Raw genomic sequence first — 25,494 nt, forward strand, 5'->3', positions numbered from 1 at the left:
ACTACTGGAAAGAGTTGTACAGGGTAGAAATTAGTAGCAATTAGATAAGACTGGGAAGGAAAGGGCTCTGTCCTCTTGACAGAAGGAAAAATGAAATTCAAACTGTTTTGAAGTGATCACACAAAAGCAGCTTGTTGCAGGTGAAGGAGACATTGGTATTTAAGAAGGGCAAGTAAGAGACAATATAAAGAGAAAAACTGGCCTGAAACATGTGGGTTAAAGTCACAGTTTTCATCAGAACATGATCAGAGTCTATTCCTCACAATGATATATAGGTTTGAAAATACAAAATCTACATGTTAATGTAAAGGCAACACGTGTATCAAATGAAGAGCCATGGAATAAACTGAGGATACATGATGGTGTGGCACAAAGACTATTAACATGAATATGGAATGGCTGCACTACCCATGAGTAAAGAAGCCACGTCATCCCATAAAAGTGCCAATAAAATCTATATATCATACACCACCATCAGGTATGTTGTATGTGTCATATGCTGCACTATTTTAGGAACGTTTAAAAGAAATTTATAGGGACTATATATTGTATCCCTCTGGCTGCAAAGTCAGTTGCCTTAGTTATCATGACTCCCAACTGAACAGGACTCAGAGGAAATATCAAAACCTACTAAAACTCACCTCAGATTTTCTACACACAAAAGTGTTATGACTTTAAACCCTAATATCATTGGTCCCACTGGGAAGCTGGCAATTTCCTAGATGAATCATGACATTTTTTGTATAAGAAAGCTGTTAATAACGCAGCCAAACTGGCAATGCTGTCAAAGGTGAGTGAGTAATTCCTTTATCACCTGCTTTGGAATTTCTCCCATAGAGATCACCTCCATATATTGGGTGTATTTCCATGCATCATGCACCTGTAACTGCCTCACCCACAACTTGCTCATTATAGCATTGCTCAGATTTACCCTAACATCACAAATCCCAGAGAAGCTTCCATAAACAAGCATTTTCTAAAAACCAACCTGTTTTCAACCCCTCCCACCAACTATGGAATTTCTCAACCTTTCTTAATCTTCCCCCAAGAAGTGCACCCGCAAGAGGCCCAGGATGGGCACGATTCAGCTCAAGGTCACCAAGTGTTTCTAGGAGGGACCCAGAACTCACTTTTAGCTCTTCAAGGCAGCAAACTAACAGACGTTGCGTTGTGACATTTTTAGTTAATCTGGCTCTCTACTCAGGGAGATGCAATAAATAATACTGAAGATAATTTTCAGAACTCTCAACATTTCTCAAATATGTTTATAATACTTCATATATAGCACATACAATATACATTATAGTGTTCTATGGTGTTATTTATTTTTTTAAATCAGCACTCATTTGGGATGAACCTGCACCATGTCATCCTATACACAGACACACAATATGTATACAAAGAACTTAACACATTACTATTGCTATCCAAAACTGTAATATACACACATACATATCACAAAAACCTTCGTACATACACATACACCCCCAGATTCTTCCACATTTTACTGAAAAATAGCAAAACCACTGCACCATAAACCAGAAGGTTTTAACAAATCTAGATGGGCGATACTAAGTCCCAAACCATTAGTTCTGTTTAATATCTATTTCTTTAACCCAACAAGTAACTTCGCTGCTTTCTGAAGCAGACCATATGTCGAAGAAGCATCATTCATCATGTCATAGAACCCACACAGTAATTTATCCTGAGCCACCCAAGCACCTGATGGATATGAAGCTGGGTATGTTAAAGAGGCATGATACCAGAGGGGTACAGAAAGTACAATGCACATGATTTTAGTGATCGTGGACTACTAAAAATCTCACTTTATATGAATAATACATCTTAAATAGAGTGGTATGATGTTTATGTTCATCTGCAGTAGGGGAGCAGGTTCAGCATTTAAGTGATTTTATTTAAAAACGGAAATCAGCTTGAATACAGAAAAGAAGATTATTTTGGGGGGGGAAATGAAAAATAATCTCTTACAGGTGGGAAAGGAGAGAAACAAACAGAGATGTGATAATCACTGAGATATGGGGGGAGAAGAAACAAAAGAAAAAAAAGCTGAATATCATGGAAAGAGAAGTGCAAGCAATGAACCTAGGTAAAAAGGGAGCTAGAGAAGTGAGAGGAAAATATTGGAAAGAAAGAGGGGGGGAAGGAAATGTAGGGAAAGGAGGTGAATAAGGTCAAAATGAGGTTTGAGGAAAGTGCGGGGGGATGAAACAAAATAAAATAGGGACAAATATGTTTAAGCAAAGAATTTAGCCTGAGGTGGAGCAAAATCGAATGGCCCATAGTTTTCTTAAAATTTCCCCCTTTTTTTTTTTTGAGCCCTGTAGGCCAAATGATCTCATCAATCATATTTGTAGAATGAACTTTGTACAATATTCTATTAGAATCGTTATCGTTCAGATTGGCATCCTATACACAAGTAATCAGAAAGTTAACTACACACAAGCTAAAGCTAGAGAGAAGAGTTTTTCTGGACCCGCAGCATCATTAGGTGTAGAGACAGTACACATGTGTATGACCTTACCTCTTCCCTGATATGCTCTACTTGCTCCTCAAGGAATTCATTTCTCTCGGTTAGTGATTTATTCTTCTTTAACAATGACTGGCCAATTCGAGCAGCTAATTCTAAATCCCGCTCTTTCTGTAAAAGGGAAAAAAAAGAACATTGATTTCCAATGTTTTTGTTCACTTAGAAAATAACTGGTTCTCCCATGTCAAAAAAGGTTAAATCTGTGCTAGAAAAAAGGAAAGAATGAATAGTCTTCAAAAACAAAGAAACCAACAATTTTTGCTCATTTTCTTGTCCTATTCCTGCTTAGGCTACACCTACATAATCCAGAAAAATTGACATGTACAGTTAATGAACCGTACAAATGAAAGCATAGCCTTACTGTAATGTAAAAATGTTAATTGAAGCAAATCTAATTCCAGCTCTTTTATTCTATTTGAAAAATTACTGTCAGTAACCATGCAATTTTTTCTTTGCACCTTTTGGTAGAGCGCTTGCAGGGAGCATTACAGATTATATTTTAAGAGCTCTGAAAGCACAGCAAAGCACAGATATAAGCAGACAGAATACACTTGGATATGCTAACGTGCTTCTCAGTTTCTCCTCTGCTCCATTTGAAAACAAATTCTAGTAAGTGTAAAATTTACGCAGCAGCTGTGAATGTGCATTATACTATCTTTTGATAGCTTCAGAAATAGAGGTGACTATGTCAAAGAAGGTAGGCCAAACTATAGCTTTAAGTCACTGCCTCCTGCACTCAGATAGGGATACAAGTGGTATACTTAGGGCTTGTCTATACTTACGCGCTGGTTCGGCGGCAGGCAATCGAACTTCTGGGTTCGATTTATCACGTCTTGTCTGGACGCGATAAATCAAACCCAGAAGTGCTCCCCGTCGACTCCGGTAATCCTGCTCGGCGCGAGGAGTATGCGGACTCGACGGGGGAGCCTGCCTGCTGCATCTGGACCACGGTAAGTTCGAACTAAGGTACGTCGACTTCAGCTACGTTTTTCACGTAGCTGAAGTTGCGTACCTTAGTTCGAATTGGGAGGTTAAAGTGTAGACCAGACCTTAGAGGGAGTTGATCCAGCCAACATGCCTGTGGGGGCTCTGAAGGAACTCCTGGAGATGAAAGCAGGGCCGGCTCCAGGCACCAGCCCAGCAAGCAGGTGCTTGGGGCGGCACGTCGGGCTGTTCGGCAGCAAGTCCCTCTCAGAGAGAAGCACCTGCCACCGAATTCCCGCCAAAGAAGAAAGCGGCGCGGTGAAGCTGCCGCCGGAGTGCAATTGCAATCGTGGCTTCCCCCCCGCTTGGGGTGGCAAAAACCCTGGATGAAAGAACTCAGATATAACAGTCATACCACCTTTTGAAAGGGTGTAATGTGCATTACCATCCCCCTGGATTGGGCCAGCTCTGTTAGCATGCCCCTCCCCTCCCCAGGGTTGGCTAGCCCATCAGTCACACAAGTCTAAAGACATCCTGCTTCCTCCATCCAAGTGCCCACGGTTACAGGAGGAGGTTCTCTACGCCCTCTCCTCCCTTGCTCACACACACACACAGGACCAGCCCTACCCTGTGTGGACAGTAAACCATGCTAAATATACTACAGATTGGGGACCTGATCCTGCTAATGCACATGCCTAACATTAAACAGAAGTAGTCCCAATTGATGTAAAACACATGCCCAAGTATAAGCAGGACCAAGGCATTAGAGAGTGAGCCCTTTTGGACAGGGCAATGAATTTAGGGTGTCAACTTTGCAGCACTTATAGAATTTTGAATTACCAAGATGCATTTTTACTGTGTTACATTTGTAAAAGTCTACATGCAGTGATGGTGCCAATTTCCTTGTATATCCTTCTCTCCTCTTGCTCAGTTCCTTCCTCTGAGAACTAAACTTATCCCTTTCAGTTTATTGCTAAAAGTAGCTATTATGTGCTTGTTTATTTTGGCTGACAAGTGTCACACTCATTATTACTAACATTTATTGACTGTAATATGGATGATAAAGACAAAGTCTATGAAAAGAAGCTAGTGATTCATTGCCAGTGACATGGGTTCACAATAATGTCATGTATTTCAAGTGTCTCCATGCAGTAGAAGAGTAGAAAAGTAGATAGCAATTACCAGTGCTGATATAATTCTTAAATAATTTAAGATAGTTTGCAGATCTGGTAGTGCTGTCTCTAAGTGATTTCCAATATGTCAAGCTAAGTCCACTTTTGCATTAGAAACCAAGGGCCCTATCCAGCCAAAATTATGCATGGCCTTCTAGACCATGAAAGTTCCAGAAGGCCATACAAAATATGTTAATGGTGTGTAATAGACCAGCATATACAGCTGGCCCACTGTACAAGGTCAAAATGAAAAAGAAAAATATTTGCAGCAGATAGAACTACAGAGAGGAAGGAAGAGCCCTATGGATCCCAGAGCCGGGGCTCCTGCCCATGCCCGAACATCTACATTGCAATTAAACAGCCCCTTAAACCTAAGACACCTGGCACGGGCCAGCCATGGGTTTTTAATTGCAGTGTGGACATACCCTTTGGGTCTCAATTTGGAATTATGGGAATAATAGCACTTCCCTACCTCCCAGGAGTGAGGATAAATACATTAAAGATTGTGAAGGATAAATACACACAGATACTGTGACTTGTCAGATCGAATTGGAGGGGTCCCTCTTTATGGTCACCATTTGCGGGAGAGGAACGTACGCCCACACATGTGCGTAAGAGAAAAAGAGATTTAACAAGAAACTTTGGCTCAATGAGCCTCATATATTCTCTCACTGAGCAACATTAGAGAATTTAGCAAAAGATGCACCATTGTCAGGTCACATGGCCTCTTTAACAACCAGAGAGGAAAGAACTCCCTCTGCTTTAGACTGTTGGCTCAGTGCATCCCACACTGTTCACAGGGGCTAGACTGCTACAGCTCTATAGAAATCAAGCTTTGTGGACTCAGGGAGGAGACAGGCTTGGGCAGATGCAGAATGACTAGCTCTGCCACTACTAGAAGGGGTGATGGAAGGAACTACCACCTCAGAACAGCCACCAGGCACACAAATGATTTTGTGTTGGCTACAGCCCTATGTAAACAAACAAAACCACGTGCCTCTAGGGCTAGGAGAGAATTTAAGAAATTTTCATATTCAAAGAAAACCAGGGGATATTTGTAAGTTTCCAGATGGATACAATACCTGCTTACAAAACCATGCAAATGAATCTAAGCAAATGCATAAGCAAAAAGAGCATGACGTGTATGCATAATACAAGAGTAATTAGAACAGTTATCATTGGCGTGCTACAGATATAATCATTGTAAGTGAAGTATCTGGGGTTTAAACATGAATAGTACATAGGAAACTGTTTTTAAAGATTTCAGGTGAAAGCATAACCAAAGGCCTCAATTCTACAACCAAGATACACTAATGCAGACACTTGCGCTCACGCTTATTCCTTTGCAGCTTCGCGGTCAAAGAATGCACCAGTTCAGGTATTTTGGGTTAGCACTACATGAAATGGGTCTGTTGTACTAAGAGAGCTTTGTAGCGTGAAACAAATGCAGCATTACCACAATATGAAGCAGACCAAAATACTAAGATTTAAGTACTAAACTGTCAAGAACAAAGACCGCATTGTTAGTCTTCATCTGAATAATGCCTTGCAAACATAATTTCCAAAAATATTTGCTTACATTTACTTTAAAAATAGAGAGTCCTGTGGCACCTTTAAGACTAACAGATGTAGTCTACCACGGGACTCTCTGTTGCTTTTTACAGATCCAGACTAACACGGCTACCCCTCTGATACTTTAAAAATAGAATTCGTTTTGATCAATTAATATTAAGTCATTAGGATATTTAGTGAGTACAAAAATTTTATCCTGTAGGTCATTTTTCTCTCTCTGCTATTACTTGAAACGTTTAGCCTCAATCATAATAAATTAATGGCCATATATTATGGTAGGTATATAAATATAAAGGCACCAGAATGCAATAAAGAAAAACTTGGAGGCAGGGCAGAGAAAAGTACATGGGAGAGGAGGAGAGGTTTGTTTATCAGTTGGTAACTACATATTTTCCTAAAGATTATAAACACGGAGATATCAATAATAAATATTATAAATAATATAAACAATAAATAGACTTGCGAGCTTTATGTGCTCTAGTTTAAAAAAAACATTTATAATACTGTGCATATTTGGAAAACAAAAATACACTCTCACTTCCCCTCTCCCCCCGCCAACACCATGATTTCATGTAAACCTTAACTTTTTTCCTCACATCATTCAGTATGGTATGTCACTTTTTCTATTCTGGCAATAGTGAGATAAATCTGCTTTAGCTATGTATGAACACATGTGGTGAATTTGTACAAATGATGTAAACAAACTAAGTACCTTTTATTAATAAAGGTATGTCCCTTACCAGTGAGATGTAGTGACTGTGCATTTATAATATTTGTTTCACCATGACTGAAAACAAATCAGGCAATTTCTATCAACACAGATTCTTTCACAATCTATGTTATGTCTTTGTCATAAAGTGAACAGCTGTGTAAAAGAATACTTGCCTCTTCTAGAAGTCGTGTAACAGCATCTATGTCATTGTATGTTTTAGTCATCTGGCCCACTCTTTCAGCACATAAAACTGTTGGAAAACAAGACACGTAAATTCATTACATCTGCCACTCAAACTAAACTAAATTAAGAATTACTTGCAAAAAAGAAGAATCAAACTTTAATCCTAAAATTAATCTAAATTATATCTGTTAACAGATATAAGTTTTTAAGTTTTGGGAAACATTAAGAACTATGAAAACAATGAACTCAACAAGAAAAAAATGTCATCTTTAGTGTTTCATATTGAACTGAGAAGATTGGCATTTCTGTTCTGTAGCAGGCATTTGCTTTTGCCAATTTTTTTTCAGGTCCTGTATATACTGTAATCCTAGGAATTTTAAAGGCCTTATGATCAATCTGAAGTGTTTTTAAAATCCATACATATTAAACTGTTCAACACAAACAAATTCAGAGCCTCAAACCTGGAATTTTCTGTGTAAAACGGTTAAATTTACTTTTGATTAAATGCAAATTGAAAAAAAAAATTTTTTTAAGTGTGTCTTGCAAGTCTAAGGGGGAAGATGGAGTCACAACAAAACTTTATAAATTTCTCAAACCATTAAGAGAGAATCAATGAATGAGTACTATAAACTCAATGCAAAAACATTTTAAGTAAAAACAAACAAACAAAATGCACAAAGGCTCATTGTGTCACCTTTACATTGAGCCATGTCTTACTCCATTAGTCCCTATTGAAGTAGAACCAACGGGAAAGCTCATAGAAGATACTGCTCTGTGTGAGGCTGGCAAAACTGGGCTCTATCATATAAGACTGCATAGTGCATATAAAATATATACACAATTCTGATTCTGAATGACCTAAATATAATAGCCCTTGTAATGTATCTGGTTACTAAAGCATGTCACAAAGACTGTTGTATTACTATCTAAAGCAATTCATAACTGAAATGGATGTGACACACTTAAATAAAACCAGTGTTATTACCCTGCTGAATAATTTGGGAAAATATTTGTCTGACAGCATGACTTTTTCTTGAAGGAGACATAGTGACCTTGGTTGAGTCTCAGAGACATTGAGATTTCTAAACAGAACAGAAATAAATTTGTAAAAAAGTTCAGCAGCTCCTGTTTTACTCGTATGAACTCTTCTTTTCCTTCCACCAATGTTTTTATGGCTTAAACATTCCATTCTGGAAAAAAGGGACTGTTAATACAGAGCTATATTAGTTGATTACATTGATTTCTGCAGAGGAGACTGCTGTAAGGCAACTATTCTTCACAAGTGGATTTATCTTTGACAGAGTTTCAATTACGGCTGATGCACAGTTTGGGCGATATTGTTCTAAGGTGGTTAATTCAGTATAAAGAAATCAAGTCCAAATTACTTTAAAATAATTGCATGCTGTGTGGTTAAACCTGACGCCACAGATTAGGTGGCATACAACTGACAACAACTGATATACACCAATGAATAAAAATAGTTGCTGATTAGGCATCCTGTTGCCTTACCAACCCAGAATGTCAAAGAATTTTAGGACCAAATCCTGTAAATATTTACGTACATGCTTAACTTTTAGCCTTGTAAGCAATCCCAGTGAACTCCATAGGACTGCCTGCAGAAATTTTGCACTATCAGGGATTTTAGCTTACACTACTCTAAACCTAATTAAAAAGTTAGCAAGTGCTAACTACAAGCCTATAGCCAGAAATTTACACCCCCCCAAAAACTGATTAGATAAGAGAATAAAAATGAAACACAGAATGAATATATACTACAGTGTAAACATAAACATGCTGCATTTACAAACTACATGTTTGCAGAAACCAACTGTTTTCTGCCAAGAAATATTTTAACTTGCGAAAATCAGGAGCATAGAGGAAGCAGGAAACTGGGGTAATCATTGCACGGAGAATTTTTCATGAAAACATGACAGAAAGAAAAGAGATTTGCACTAACTACGTAACTTTAAATGTCCATTCATAAAGAAGTTCAATGTAACCATAAAAACAGTTTCCAACACGATAATACATAAATCAACATCTAAAATGCCAACTGTAAATACTGACACAGACCAACATTTTATTATCCCAAACAACTGTTCATACACAGTTTCCTTGGCTATAACTTTCCCTCAGCAATGTTGGTAAATTAATGTTTGGGATTGTCATTACTAACACTAACACTGCCACCGTTTGTGACTAAGGTGACATGACATCACCCTAGTGACCGCAAAACTATCATCATCTTGATAAAACCCAAACAAGTAGATAACAGTGTGGTGTTCCCATGGACTGAGCAAGGTCATTTGACTGGGAGAAAGGTTGATAAGGGCTGTTATGTGCAGTTGCTAACTCAACTATTTCTTAAGAACTTGCTACACAACCTTTAAAAGCAGGATATCAGCACTTTTTGCTATTAAGCAGCAATGTCAAGACAATTAAAGTCACGCAATGCATGACTGAAACAGTCTTTTGTACACACAAATCAAAATCTATCATTTTCAATAAATGTCTTAACACCCAAATAGATATGGGATAGTCAAAGCCCAACCTTCCCTTTGAATTTATACATATATATATTATATAATATATAATTTTATATACGTGTATATATATATATAAAAAATTTTGACGGCAGGTAATACGTCCCAGAAGCTATCACAATGGTCTCAAAGAACAAAGAATGTTAAAAAATAATAATAATAATAATAAACCTGATCACCAATGGCTTTATGGCCTCATTAAATATGAGCAACCACCAAAATTTAGATGAAGTCTCTGTTACATCACTCTGGACAGTGTTAAGGGCCTTCAAAGTGCAATTTGAGTTCTCTTAATAGCCAGTCTAAACGAAAATTCAGGCCTGAGACTCCAGTCAAAGACCCAACCTCGAAGGCCGCAGCATTACCGTTTTAGTTAATCCCCTTCCAGAAACCTCACACCCAGCTGAACCACCATGTAGGATAAACCAAAGCCTTTAGAGAAATATTGACTAAAACAATACATTTAACAAGGATTGCTGCTTTGGATAAGAAATTTGACTTTGAATATAACAGCAAGGTTACAAATGTACTGACACGCTTCAATAGATTGGAGACTACAGTCACAAAAGCTAAAGAAATTGGTATCATAGAGGGGAGGAACATTAGAGGATTAATATAAAACTAATTGCTTCAACAAGAGAAAAAAAACAAAGCCATGAACCAAATACAAACAGAAGCCTGATGGGAACAGAAAAAGGTATTTTGATTACACAAACTTCTCCTGACTTTATGCTTTAGCCAATGAGATATGTAAATTAAAAGTATATTGCCCTAATGAATATGGTATCTGGATTGTTCCAGTTCCTGTTGAACACTAGCCTTCTAACACTATTGTAACCATATGAAAAGGGCAAATGAAGGACAGTGCACTGTAATATAAAACCCACAGCGCATAATTACTGACCTCCTCTTCCACACTGGCAAATCAGCAGCATGATAGGGAGGGGGTGATGTCTGTGAGTACACACTCATAATATCCAAGTCAAATGCAATTCAGACCTCTCAATTCAGAGTTAGAAGAATATTAGGCAATAAAATGGTCACTCAAGTGAGGAAAAAAATCACAGGATTCCAAGAACAAAAAGAATTATGTACAAAATTTTGGCAGTTGCTTAGAAAACATCTTTGGATCCTGGTGACAACGATTTAATACAACATTATTATGTGTCACAAAAAATGTAAATACATGAAGATCACAGACATCCTCTCAGACTCCGATTAATGAAAATCATTGGGGCTGTGTTTTAGTTGTGGGGGTTTCACATGCATATAATGAAATATACATATAGTAATTGCAATAGAGATCATGAATTCCTGTCATGCACAGGCTCTAAAACACAACCCAAAAACTTCATATTCTCCCACATTTTATACCAATTTAAAAGAGAATGTGGCTGTATGTGTCAATGTTTCTTTCAGGGGCGTTAAAAGACTAATAAATGGTAAAGTCCCCAGGAGACCAGGTTTTGGACATGCAATAACTCAGAAGGAAGGAGCAATGCCCAGTAAAGACAGGGCTTGAATCTTTAATTAGGGTGGGGTGCCTGAGGTATTTGCATTCTCAAGCATGTAAGAAGGAAGATCTGTACTTTATTCTTTATACCAAAATCTCCATCTAGTACACCATCTGACGGGGCTTGGAAAATTTACTGAATATCTAATAGTTTGAGGAAGATTTTAAAAGAAAGGAGAGAGGGAAGAATAAAGGGCTGCTGAGGAAGCCAACCTGCTCTTTCCTCAATCCTCACATTCCCAATTCCAGTTGCTGGGAAATGGAAGGGGACTAAGATTATGCCCAGGGTAAACTGACTTGGTACCTTTTGTCTTGAGTTAGACTGTGAGCTTTGGGACAGGTAGCAGCATGCCATCTGACATGTTTGCAAAGAGTCTAACATAATGAGGCTCTAGTTCCATTTGGGGCCTTTAGACACAGCCCTAATACAATTATTCTTATTAATTATTAACAATAATAGAGTGCTGTCCATCTCTGAACCTCTGGAGGCTGGGTGTTTGGTAAATTTTAAGCTACATCTCCTTCTAGTTGCTGGAAAAGTCAAGAAACTTTCTGTCTCTTGTTCTCTCTCACACCCTCTCTCCTCTGACTCCTGGGAGGTAGGATGGTCTATGTTATTCTATTCCTCTTCCTGCCTCTGTTTTTGAGAGGTCCTCCCTCAAGAACAGCTCCAAAGCCACTTTCTGCTGCTGCTCAGAGCTTCTCAAAACAGCAGAAGCCTGAAGGTGATTCCTGACCATTATAAATGCTGCACACGGGATTTACATAGCAACAGTCAAACTGTGTTCAGTTACACTCTGCTACTGCTTGGCAAATAAGCAGCAACAGAGGCACTGGAATAAACTCAGAAGCATGACATTACATTGGTTTACATTAATTTCACTCTTTAAAGGTTATTTTTGCAAACTGAAGGGTAGAAACACTTTTTAAAATTGAATCTTAAATTCTACAGGAGTAGACCGCTTAGGTCCCAACAGTGCCCAGAGAAAGCTTCTCATTCTCATGAAGGAGTGGACGTGGGATTTTTCAAGCCCTGCCATGTATATATCCTTTGCAACTCAATCTCAGTGATCCTATCTATGGAAATTCACTGTCGTCCCCCATTTTGATCCAAAACAGCCATTAGATGCTGTCAACAAGCCTTTATACACTGCAAAACTCGACTTTTCTCCGTAGCTTTTAAGGAAGAGGGAAATTGGTGAGGCTGGTTGCTTCAATTCTGCAGTTGTCAAGGCATATTTTCGGGGGAGTGACTGAATGAGTATACTAGTATAGCTGCATATTTTCAAAGATTGTCATGGGTGCACAGAGCTCTGGATGCATATTTGTGTGTGATGTTACAAGTCAAAATAAATAGAACATATGCACCTAACAGGTTCTATAGCCTCACTTCTCTCATTTCCTGCATATACTTTTCTGCTTCCTTTCCCTCAACATCCTAATTCACCACTGTTTTTTATTACGAAGTCCTTAGGTGAAGGAATGGTCTTCCTCAGTGCTTGTATAGTATCATGCCTAGTGACAATGCTCAATATAAACAACTTAAATCTACAACAAAACAAAACTCTTATCGTTGGACAAAAACACTTCCCACCCCTGAAATGCTGCAAGCCAGTCATTCGCTGCTTAGAAAAACATTATTATTATTATTAATAAATATTTGTATTGTGGTAGTCCTTAGAGACATCCACTAGTGTTCAGGGTTCCATTGTTCAAGGCACCATGCACCCACATAACAAAGAGAATAACTGCCTCAAAATGCTTAGAATCAAAGTACAAGACAAAAGGTAATAGGTGGATACAACAGTGGGGGAGATCACCACATGGCAGTGAAAAAACTATTAGTGTAATAAAACTGTGGTCACAGCACATCAACTGCCTAGCCATGGTCAAGTCACAGTCAGCAAGTAGATACAGCAGCTATTTTTTCCCTCTAAGTTACAAATTCTATAAGCAATACCACCAACACACAGGTCAAAATAAAACAAAATAATAATCACATTCTATGCTTGCTGACAGTCTGATTGTGCAGTTTACAATGCAATTTTATACTAAGGAGCAATTATTTCTTCCTCTGAAATTTGTAGAAGTTCTAATTTTTCCACCCAAGATGTGGTTTAAAGGGAGTTTACAACCACAGTTTACACACAGTGTGTTCAAACAGCTTGTCTCCAGGAGGCTCCAATATTAAGATCTCAAATACAGCAAACTAATGATGTGTTATATTATTCATTCTTAAACAGGTGAAAGGTTTGGGAAACAATTAGGGCATGGGGAAGGGGGCACGCAAAGAGATGGTAGCCATTTTGTAGCGTTCCCCTAAGGCAGGATATGCACTGGAAGAGTTTTCCTCTACTACATAGAGGATCACAGAACTCAACAAAGACAATCATCCTGAATGTCTCTCCCTTGCTTCTCTCATTAATGTCAAGTCCAGAAGGCTGAAGTAACTTTGACAACAGCCACAGGAGCAAGATTAACAAGATAAGGAGGATTCATGGGAGGACAAAAGGTGGGTCTGCTTGTACTGACTTCTCTGTGTTTGGAACTCAGGCCTTGTCTACACTACTGGGGTAAGTCGACCTAAATTACGTTACTCCAGCTATGTGAATAGCTTAGGTCGACTTACTGCGGTGTCTTCACTACACTGTGTCGACAGGAGATGGTCTCCGGTCAACTTACCTTACTCTTCTCAAGGAGCTGGAGTACCAGAGTCTACTGGAGAGCGCTCTGCCATCAATTTAGCTGGTCTTCACTAGACCTGCTAAATCGACACCCACGGCATCGATTGCAACAGCACTGATCTCCATGATAGTGAAGCCAAGCCCTCAGTTTCCAATTGCTCAGGTCTTCAAAACTAGAGTGGAATCCTGTTTATTGAAACTGATTTGGGAAACCTCTAATTTGGACAATTACATCCAAATGACCCAGGTCCATAAAACAGTGAAACTTCTCAAATCAGACCTGCACAAGAACAGCAAGTTCTGCAAGGCATTTTAATACCAAACAGGTCAGTCAGATGTCTGGTTTTCCAGCCCCCTGATTCCCTCACACCCACTTATTTTGCTATTTTTGCCTCCCTTCTAGAAACATTCCCGCATCTCTCCTCCCTTCCTCTCCATACAAGATTGTACTGACTTTTTCACACTAACGATCAGCTTCCTTCCTTGTCTCTTCCAGAAATGTTTCCTCTTTCTCACCCATCACCAACACAGATTTCTGCTCTGCTCTCTACCTGTCTCTTAACCCCATCTCCCTTGATCCACTTGCTTTCTCACTCTCGCTCCTCTGCATCTTTTCTTCTGGACTCTTCCCCATCACTAGCATGCCCTAGCCTCCCCTCCTCCACAAAAACAATTGTGTTCCCTTGATGCCACTTGTCTCTCCAACTACTGCTCCCATCTCCCTTCACCACTAACCTTACTGGATGCACCCTTTAGAACCATTGTCTAATATTCTTCTCCTCTAGCTCCATTCTGGACCTCCTCCACTATACTGAAGCTGCTCTCCCAGGTTTTTCCCTGGCTAAATCCTTGTACTCCATCCTCATCTTTCTCAACTTATGTCTTGTTTGACACTGACAATCATACATTTCTCTCTGAAATCTTGTCCGCTCTTGGTTCCTGATTCCACCGATCCAGGTTTATTCTCCTGCCTTTGTGATCACTCCTTCAATGAATCCTCTTCCTCCCATGTCCCACAATCCATGGGGGTCTTACGGTCTTGACCCTTTCCTATTCTCCAATCACACCTTCTCTCTGAACCATCTCAGCTGCTCCTGGATGATGACACTCAAGTTACCTGTCCACTCATGACCTCTCTCTCTGATATCTCATCCTGGATATCCTTCACAATTCTCCCTATTCTCAGTTACTTTTGATACTACCACAATGTTTCCCTGGCACTCAGACTGGCCAACCTGGAATTCATCACCACCTGACTCTCTCTTACCCCAACATCTAGGTTGTGTCAGTTCTTCCGTGATAACATTTGAGATCTATTCTCTTCCTTACACCCAAAGAGCCAAAACTCTTGTCCAAGGCCTCATCAACTGGGTCTTGACTATCCTAGACTCCTCCTCTCTACCCTTCCTACAGCCCAATCATCCACCTCAGGTCCAGACAAAATGCAGTTGCTAAGATCCTCTTTCTTGCACACCACTCTGGCCACATCACGTGCATATGAATCCTTTCTACTTTCTAAACCATTTCACCTTCATTAAGTGCAGGCTTCTTGTCCTCACCATCAAGGCCCTTCACAACTCTACCCCTCCTTCCTATTTATCCACTCTAGACTCTTTCAGCATTGTCCACAACTTGCTGCTGCTGCTGCTTCTGCTCCCCCAATGCCTCCAGCCTTATTAGTTGGTCATGTATGAGCCATATCAGCTGGGAAAAAGAACTTACTCAGACAAATGTGAATGATAACTGGGAATAATTTAAGAACACCTTACTATAATGCCCAAAAAGCCACAATCCCACAATTGAGGAAGGAGGCTGTGCTGGTTAAAAACCTGGTTTAGAGGGGAAATGAAGGCAGCTGTAAAAAAACAATTCTGTATACATAAAACAAATGGAAGAAAAGGGAAGTTGATAATAATGAATATAAAAAGCTGAAAGCGGATGTTGTGCCAATTTTTAAAAGGATAAATAGGACGTTCCAGGTAATTACAGGCCTGTCAGCCTGTCATTGAACCCAGGCAAGATAATGGAAAGACTGATAAGGGACTTGATTAATAATAAACTAAAGGAGGATAATGTAATTAATCCAATCAGTATGGGTTTATGGAAGACAGACAGACAGAATCTTTTTTTGATGAGGTTTAAAGGGAGCTTACAACCACAGTTCACCCACAGTGTTCTAACAGCTTGGCTCCATGGAGGCTCCAATATTAAGGTCTCAAAAACAGCAAACTAATGATGTGTTATATTATTCATGCTTAAACAGGCGAAAGGTTTGGGAAACAATTAGGCCATGGGAGCACAAAAGTGTGAGATGGTAGCCATTTTGTAGAGTCCCCCCTAAGGCAGGGGATGCATTGGAAGAGTTTTCCTCTACTACATTGAGAGTAGGTTTTTTTTTTTTAATGAGATTATAAGTTTGGTTGATAAAGGTAACAGTGTTGATGTAATATACTTATACTTCCGTAAGGCATTTGACTTGGTGCCACATGACATTCTGAATAAAATATCAGAATGATTTAAAATTAACATGGCACACTCTAATGGATTAAAAACCGGCTAACTAATAGGTCTCAATATGTAACTGTAATCAGAGAATTGCCATTGAGGGGTCTGTTTCCATTAGGGTCCTGGAGGTATTGGTTCTTGGCTCTATACTATTTAATATTTTTATCAATGGCTTGGAAGAAAAAAAAACCACTGATAAAATTTGCAAATGACACAAAAATTGGAGGAGTGGTAAATAATGAAGAGGACAGGTCACTGATTCAGAGTGATCTGGATAGCTTAGTAAACTGGGCCCAAGCAAACTATATATATTTTAATATGATTAAATGTAAATATATACATCCAGGACCAAGGAATGTGGGCCATACTTATAGGATGCCAGACTCTATCCTGGGGTGCAGTGACTCTGAAAAAGATTTGGAGACTGGTGAATAATCAGCTGAACATGAGCTCCCAGTGTGATGCTGTGGCTAAAAAAATTAATGCAATCCCGGGAAGCATAAATAGGGAAATCTTGAGTCTGAGTAGAGAGGTTATTTTACCTCTGTATTTGAAACTGGTGAAACTGCTGCTGGAATACTGTGTCCAGTTCTGGGGCCCACAATTCAGGAAGGATGTTGATAGATTAGGAGGGTTCAGATAAGAGCCGTGAGAATGATTAAAGGATTTAAAAACATGCCTTCCAGTGATAAACAAAATAGATTCAGCTCTTTGAGTCTAACAAAGAAAGAGTTAAAGGGTAACTTGATTGGTCTTTAAGTACCTACAAGGGGAATATTTAATAATGGACTCTTCAGTATAGCAGAGAGAGATATAACATGATCCAATGGCTGCAAGTTGAAGCTAGACAAATTCAGACTGGCAATAAGGCATACATTTTAAAAGCAAGGGTAATGCTTTAAAATGCTTTAAGCACTGGAACAATTTACCAAGGGGTGAGGTGGATTCTCCATCACTGACCATTTTAAAATCAGGATTGGATGATTTCCTAAAAGATCTGTCTAGGAATTAGTCTGGGGAAGTTCTATGTCCTGTGTTGTACAGGAGGTCAGACTACATGACCAAAGTGGTCCCCTTTTGGCCTTGCAACTTATGAATCTTCTCACAGAATTCCATACCTCCTTATACACTGACCCTTAGGCATGGATTGCTCTCTGTGAAGTGACCTAAACCTGCTAACCTCCAAATTTCTGTAAAAAAACACCTATCCCTGCTTCAATACCTGTAAGAAATTAACCAAAAACAGTGGTAGATGGCCTGAGTGGTAGATGGGGTTAGCTGGCATTTATTTCACCTAGGTATCTCTGAAAAGATTTAAAATTGCAAATGTATATAAATTTGATTGTATTCCTCCCCCAACTATGTCAATTCTCTTCTTAGACTGTCAGCTCTTTGGGGCAGTGACTGCAGCCACAAGTGATTTTCTGTGCCTGAGTATTTGAGGATCAAACCTGAGACTCCTTAATGGGGCCTGGGTTTTCAGCATATGAGTGTTCAATTTTTGAAAGTCAGGTCCCTTTACAGGATCTCAACCTGGGCCCAACAACATCACTGCCTCCAAAATCACTAGTCATTTTTTAAAATCTTGGCTTGATATGGATTTGTTCTGCATTTATCTCAGTGGCCCTGCTACATGCCATGATCCTGACTCAGGCCTCTGGATGCAATTGTTACATAAATAATATATACTGTAGTAATAATAATAGCCTCTAACTGGCACTCCCAAACAGGTAACAATCTTTATCTGCAGCTAAATGACATGGAAAAAGTTTTGAAATTGTCTCTTATGTTTGAAAATAAGCTTGATCCAGTCTGCCAGACCATTGAATAGCATAAGGTGAGGGGCTCACAAATCAGCAAAAAGAGGGACCGGCTTTTAGAAGTTCGTTTTCTATCTATAAAAGCTGGAACAGTCACTATAAGCCATGTTCATTACATAAAATTCCACTGTAGTCAGCCCACAGAGAAGTACCAAAATATTCTCAACCCTTCCCCACTTTCTGAACAATGAACATATGTTGTCCCACAAGTAACAATATACAAATAACATGCTGATGATTATCACTGTACTGTGTCTACATCTAGCTGAAGGTTTTTGGAGTGTATGTAACCAATTGCTCCCAGTACATAAAACAAGACATATCCAACATATAAAACTGGCACCAAGTTTTAGTCCTTATTAAGTACACCTCTATCTCGATATAATGCTACCCAATATAACATGAATTCGGATATAACGCGGTAAAGCAGTGCTCCGGGGGGGAGGGGGGGAGCGGCGCACTCCGGTGGATAAAGCAAGTTCAATATAACACGGTTTCACCTATAATGCGGTAAGATTTTTTGGCTTCCGAGGACAGCCTTATATCGAGGTAGAGGTGTATACCAGAAACTGGTATGAGGGTAATTCATCACAACATCTAAAAATTGCTGTATAAACCACATCAGTCACTACACCAAAATTACCTACACAGTCAAACAGAAGCATTCTGCTTGTCATTCTCAATCAGATGGGCAATGGAGCTCTAAAGACCCTTCGCTCAGACACCTCTCTCTATCACTCACTGTCCTTAACATGATGAAGGAAATTTGGAACACATAGCAAACACTCTGTGAACGGTTCCCATAGACATAGGCTATTATCTGTCAGATTCCCTTTTCTGCCAGCTTACTAGCAAGAAATAATTGGATGTTTCTCCTTCTTGATGTAGAATTTTGTGCTTGTGTCCTCATCTGCCTCCTCTCTAACAAACTACACAGGTACTTATGTGTTCTTTTAAAGCTTCCTTTTTTACCCATGTTTTCTTACACAAACCACCTTTTGTCCACAACTTGAAGGAATATCGTAGCATTTTCTTGCAACTTCAGATAGCAAAGGGGGACGTTGTTTATTCAAATGGTGGGCAAAGAGGTGGTACTGCATCATAAGAGGCATATACTTGATTAAAAAAACAACAACACATGAAACAAACAAATTGAAGTCCCATGCAACAGGAGCATTACCATGTTTGCCCTTAAAATATTTCAAGAGAAACTTTTTTTTTAAAAAACTTCTTTTAAACAAACCAGAGTGTTTGACAAGATGGTCTTGCTTTATCCCCCACCCTCGTGGCCATCGCGGTTAATATTATTCTGGCCACAAAATACTCTCTTCATACTCAATCTACTCTTCTCCTTAATCTCTGTTGTTCTCCCCTGCAGTCTCTGGATAGCAGCATGACAGGACAGTGTTCTTTGGAGTGCCAGCATTCATCTATAAAGCTGCTGCTTCAGAGGGAATGTTGTAGCGTGTAAGGTGACACCAATGATATGTTTTGCTCAGTGTATCAAGTACTATACATGAGGCAGTGTTCAAATGCTTAATTGGCTGGAGGGATCACTTGAGTGACAAAGACGTGCCCTGTCTACCTCCTGTCTCCAGTCCCGGGGCAAAATATGCTGTCTCCATAGCAGCCAGGAAACCAAGACTGAAAATCCAATGACAGCACTAACACAATCATCAGCATTCCCTCTCCAAACTACCAGCATGCCTTCTTGATTGTCTTGCATTGCAATGCATGTTCCATCACAAATAACTTTTTAAAAACTTAAGTTCCTGAGATATGAACACACTACATTTTAATTTACATACTTAGGATTCCATAATTAAGTCTGAAGTTTGCATTTGTTCTAAAATTGACCCACCGTAAGTAACCATAAAACAAACACACAACTCTGCTCTTCTTCCCCATACCCACACACCTGCCATAGGGAAGTGGGGAGGAAAGCAAAAATATTTAACCTACAAGTAGTTGAAAAAATATTTGAAAAGAAGAATTTCCAAAGTCAATTTTTATTTCTACAAGCTAATTACTACTTGAGCTAGACAAACTACATTTGTTGAATATATTTACTTTTTTTTTTAAACCACAAAATTAAGACTCATCTTATTTAGATTTAATTTATAGTACAGTTTCTCGACAACCTTCACTCACAGGAACCAACCAATGAACCGCAATCTGTTTTTAGATGTGATTTAAAACCCTGAAAAATCTCTAAATTCACTTTAAATTAACTATTTCATGCCCTATTTTATTAGCATAAAAAGTTTTAGACTGAACATAAAAAGTACCTTCTTCCCAGATATCAAGGTTTTCACTGTGAAACCTCTGTGTGTTCCCGTGTTCATTTTCACAGTCATGTTCAAAGCTTTCCTCTTCATTTACGGATTCGTTTACTGACATTGCTAAAATCATCCCAAGGCAGAAACTGTCCTATACCTTAGTACCCCGGGAGATGGCAAGCCATCTCCTTTGAGGCTACATTTGTGAAATGACCCAAGTAAAGTCCCCATGGAAGAGTTACCATCTTCATCAGTTAACATACTTCAACTAAAACTACTAGCTGATTATTTGTGTATGTCGTCATTAGCACAACACCTTTGAAAAAATACACAGAAGAACTGGGGGGGGGGGGAGAACCATCTAATAATTACTAAAAATATTACATTGTTCATCATACCAGATTCAAAAGTTGTTACATTTATTTAATAGCTCTATTTGCACATTTCACATAAACAAGAGTTAGTGTGCTGAAATCTCTCTAAGAATCAGTTCATTTGACAAATTTCTATCCCCCTATTCAAAGCGAATGGTAGCTTCTTAAAAGTATCATAGCAACAAGGAAGTACAAACTGATACTTACATTGCTACACCTGTTTGAGGGTGGGGACTTTACTAAGTTAAGTCACCTTTGTAAATTATTGCCTAATGCCACTAGTAACAGGTTTCGCAGGGCAGTTGAATGTATGGATCTTGGAAACTTGCTTCTACTGTATATTATATCAGATGTTTGTTTTGCCATAAATCTGACTGCAATATTAGTCTTAGGGTAAAAACAAGGTAAAGAATTCAGGTTTTCATTGATCTCAGAGCAAAAAAAAAAAACTTTCAAAAAGCAAAAAAGAAGCAAACAAACAAACCAAAAAAACTCAAGCCCCCACCGCCCTACTACCCTTTAACCAAGCTTTTAACTTGCATGCCATATTAATCCTACAGTGCCATATTTTGTACTGTCACCTTTACTCACTGTGTATTCTACAACCTGTCTGGGAAATTGAAATATTGCAATATCAGAAATGCAAGTGTGGCATCATAGCATATTTTCAAGAACAGGGTCAGCGTAAGGACTGAACTAAAGTCATACAAGTTCTCAGTTCCAATGACAAACAAGAATCTGCAGGAGTGAACAGGTCTGAATCATTTGTGTTTGCAAAACTTTTTATGAAGCACAGAGTCTGTATACGGGTTAACCTTCTTCTCTAGTCTTTCACAAATAGTATTTAATGCTCTCTTAAATGATTTATGAACATGGGTACCGATCTCTGGGCAGACTGTTACAAACCAGGGCACAAACTCTATAATTAGATTTCACCAACCAAGTATCAAATGTGAACTCCTCAAGGACTATAACAGCCTTAACAAGGAGTCACAGACAGTCCTCTTGGGCACTATTGCCATCCAGGCAAGCTCGCCTTTGTGATAAATGGTCCCTTATACCAAAAATCACAATATTCAGGTCACTCCCAGTCCAAAAGGGCCAGTCACTTATCCCAGATCTATTGTACCTCAGATCTCACACCAAAGCCAATGCCTGTAGCCAATTGTGTAATAAACTAAGTAAAGATTTATTAACTAGGAAAAAGAAATAATAGTTATTTACAAGGTTAAAGCAGGTAAACATATACACACAAAGGAGTTACAGTCTTAGGTTTCAAAAGGTAACAGAAGCTGCTGTAATATGCAACCTCTATCTGCTCTTTAGGTCTAATCCAAGCTAAGCAGCTTGGGGATCCCTTGCTTAAGCTTAGAAATATTGACCTCTCCAAATTCCAAGCTGCACTGTAACACAGTTCCTTGTGGTCAGAGATTTTCATTCCCTTCCCCCAGAGTTCAAACTATGATGGGACAAGCATTTGTGCATGTCCCCTCTTCCTTGGGGTGGAGCGGGAGCAATCAACAAAGTCTTGTCCACTGATGTTCCACAATGGTTCGTCTGGTGTCTATAGGTAAGGTTAAGATTTTGTCACGGTTATTTTTTTAGTAAAAGTCATAGACTTTTACTAAAAAACAATCAAATAATCAAAATTTCACGGAAGCATGTGACCTGTCCCTGACTTCAACTAAAAATAACTCTGACAAAATGGGGCTGATCCCCAGCCCTGTTGTGGGAGGGGACGAAGGGATCCAGCACCCGCTGTGGCTGGGAGCTCCAGGGTCCCCCTGACATCAGTCTCAGCTAGGAGCTGTGGGGTCCCCCAGATGCCTGCAGCGGCTCAGAGCTGTGGGGCCCCATCTCGGAGCTCCAGGGTTCCCCTCCCACACCGGGCACAGTGCCTCGGAGTTTGGGGTTCTTCCCACGCCATGCGCAGCGCCTCAGAGCTGCGGGGTCCCCCCACAACAGCTCAGAGCTCCAGGGCCCCGCCGGCTGACAGCGCCAGCCCAGCTGCCCTGGGGCTGAAGTGGAAAACGTCATGGAGGTCACAAGAGTCATGGATTCCGTGATCTCCGTAACAATCTTAGCCTGATCTATAGGCCTTCTTTTGTTGGGCAGATGACTGCACCTCTTGTGGAAAATCAGGATTTCACACTTGGTAATGCTTCTCTCTTGACTGTGGATGTTTCCAGTTACAAAGCAAATATTTAAATATTACCTTATAACATGGGGTACAGATATGATAAGTGAGATTAATGCGTGCAGCCACTCACACGCACTTCAAAGTCCAAACACTAAACACATTCTTATAAACTTAACATCTGTTTTAACAATGCAAACACACAGGTGGCCAGACTAGTTTCCAGCTATGCATTTGTCAGCGTTCAGTAAGAACTGGGGTCTTGGCACGAGCTGGCAACTGGTCTGCCAGCATCACAAAGCATGCAGTCTGTATACAGGGTAACTTTCTTTTCTAATCTTTCACAAATGGTATTTAGTGCTTTCTTAATTGTCTCCCTTATTGCTTAACAGCAGGAAGATATCCCATGCTGACAGCAGAAAATATCACTCACACTCCCCACCCCACCCAGTCCTTAGCCTAATCAATGGAGAAGTTGTTATATTGTGGTAGCAAAGCAATTTGTGCGGGTGATAACAGCATATGCATATGACAGCATCAGCATCTTTGTTCTCCACCAGGATATAACAGACAGTACAGTAATTGAGGGAATAAGAAGGGCACAAATTAATGATCATCTGTCCAGATCCTTTTATTGAAAGCAGAAAGAAGACTGAGTGGGGCCAGAAAATTTTACAAGAGATGTATTTGAAGGGGATAACACCAAAGAGGGTGAGGAATTGCTTAGGGTGGTAAAAAAAATATATATATTTAATATAAATGAGATGAAAATGAGCTAAGGAAAATTGAGGTATCAGTATTAGAAAAAACTTTACATAGACAGGACACTGGACAGGACAGAACATAGGAACTGCTATACTGGGTCAGACCAATGGTCCTTCTAGCTCAGTGTCCTGTCTTTGGACAGTGGCCAATTCCAAGTGCTTCTGAGGGAATGAACAGAACAGGGCAATTTCAAGAGATCCATACCCTGTCGTACATTCCCAGCTTTTGGCAGTTGGAGGCCTAAGGACTTCTGGAGCATGGGGTTGTGTCCCTGACCAACTTAGCTAATTGCCATTGATGAACTTAGCTAATTCTTTTTTTAACCCACTTATACTTTTGGCCTTATCATCCAATGGCAATGAGTTCCACTGGTTGACTGTGTGTTATGTGAAGAAGTACTTCCTTTTGTTGTTTGTTTTAAACCTGCTGCCTATTAATTTCAGCAGGTGACCTCTAGTTCTTGTATTATGTGAAGGGAGAAATAACACTTCCTATGATAGAAAGTCCATCCCACACAGGACTGACAGACGTTTAGATGGACAAGTAGGCCAATTAACTCCATAGGCTGACCTGGAGGAGGAGCCAGGGAGCTAACTGAAAGCAGGCTCAGCTGGACAGGAACAGACTGGGCCTATAAAACCAGGTAGCTGGCAATAGAAAGGGGCTATTGGGAAAGGGGCAGTCACTCCCTGGGAAGAGGGAGGAAGTTTTGGAGCTGGTACTCCTAGAATAGGGGGGAAACAAGGAATAGTAGGAAGCAGTCCAGGGAAGGAGCAATGAGGGCTGGTAGAAGAAAACCAAGAACTCCTGAGGACTGTCCCTGTACTGGAACCTGAAGTAGAACATGGGCCACGGTTCCCCTACCAGCCACTGAGGGAGTGGCACCGAGACAATGGAAAGGAAGACTGACTAGAACTGCTAGGGAGAAGGGTCTTTGCTACCCCAGGGGGACGGGAGAACACTGACTGACCCGGCCGGAGGGCATAGTCGCAAAGAGGACACCGTGGTTCCCTGGGCTTAGAGAGGGGCTGCAAGAGAGAGGGAGAGGCAGAGCGAAGGTGTGCAAACCACAGACAGGGGCATTGACCTCAAGTGTTAATCCCCAGAGTGATCAGAAGGAGGCGCCAGCACAGCAGTGAGTGGAGCACCCTGTGACACTTCCCTATTCCCTTTCTCGCGACCACTCATGATTTTATAGACCTCTATCATAGCTCCTCTTAGTCATCTCTTTTCTAAACTGATTAGTCCTAGTCTTTTTAAATCTTTCTTCATATGGAAGCTGTTCCATACCCCTAATCATTTTTGTTGCCCTTCTCTGCACCTTTTCTAATTCTAATCTTTTTTTAGATGGAGCAACCAGAACTGCACACACTATTCCAGGTGTGGGTGTACCATGGATTTATATAGTGGCATTATGATATTTACTGTCTTATTATTTATCCCTTTCCTAATGGTTCCTAACATTCTGTTAGCTTTTCTGACAGCTGCTGCACATAGACCAGATGTTTACAGAGAACTATTCACGATGACTCCAAGGTCTTGAGTGATAAAAGCTAATTTAAACCACAACATTTTGTATATATAGTTGGGATTATTTTTTTGCAATGTGCATTACTTTTCATTTATCCAAGTTGAATTTCATCTGCCATTTTGTTGCCCAGTCATCCAGTTATATGAAATACCCTCGTAAATCTTCAGTCAGCTTTGGACTTAACTATCTTGAGTAATTTTGTATTATCTGCAAATTTTGCCACTTCAGCTCC

At 39.8% G+C, this 25,494-nt stretch overlaps 1 protein-coding gene across 8 annotated transcripts in view; it reads right to left on the reverse strand.

Moving 5' to 3' along the window:
• TRAK1 (trafficking kinesin protein 1) overlaps positions 1-25,494 on the reverse strand; it is a 112,518-nt gene that overhangs the window by 38,166 nt on the left and 48,858 nt on the right. For 5 of the 8 annotated variants that reach the window (XM_054019570.1, XM_054019569.1, XM_054019566.1 and 2 more), the window contains 2 exons: positions 7,102-7,178; positions 2,543-2,659 (listed from right to left, as the gene is read on the reverse strand). In XM_054019570.1, coding sequence (XP_053875545.1) covers positions 2,543-2,659; positions 7,102-7,152 — 168 coding nt within the window. In that variant the 5' untranslated portion in view covers positions 7,153-7,178. Of the gene's footprint in view, positions 1-2,542; positions 2,660-7,101; positions 7,179-20,464; positions 20,710-25,494 lie in introns of those variants that run through there. The other 3 variants (XM_054019567.1, XM_054019564.1, XM_054019571.1) reach the window with 1 other exon arrangement.

The sequence above is a fragment of the Malaclemys terrapin genome, chromosome 2 (assembly GCF_027887155.1).
Source record: "Malaclemys terrapin pileata isolate rMalTer1 chromosome 2, rMalTer1.hap1, whole genome shotgun sequence".
Classification (NCBI taxonomy): Eukaryota; Metazoa; Chordata; order Testudines; family Emydidae; genus Malaclemys; species Malaclemys terrapin.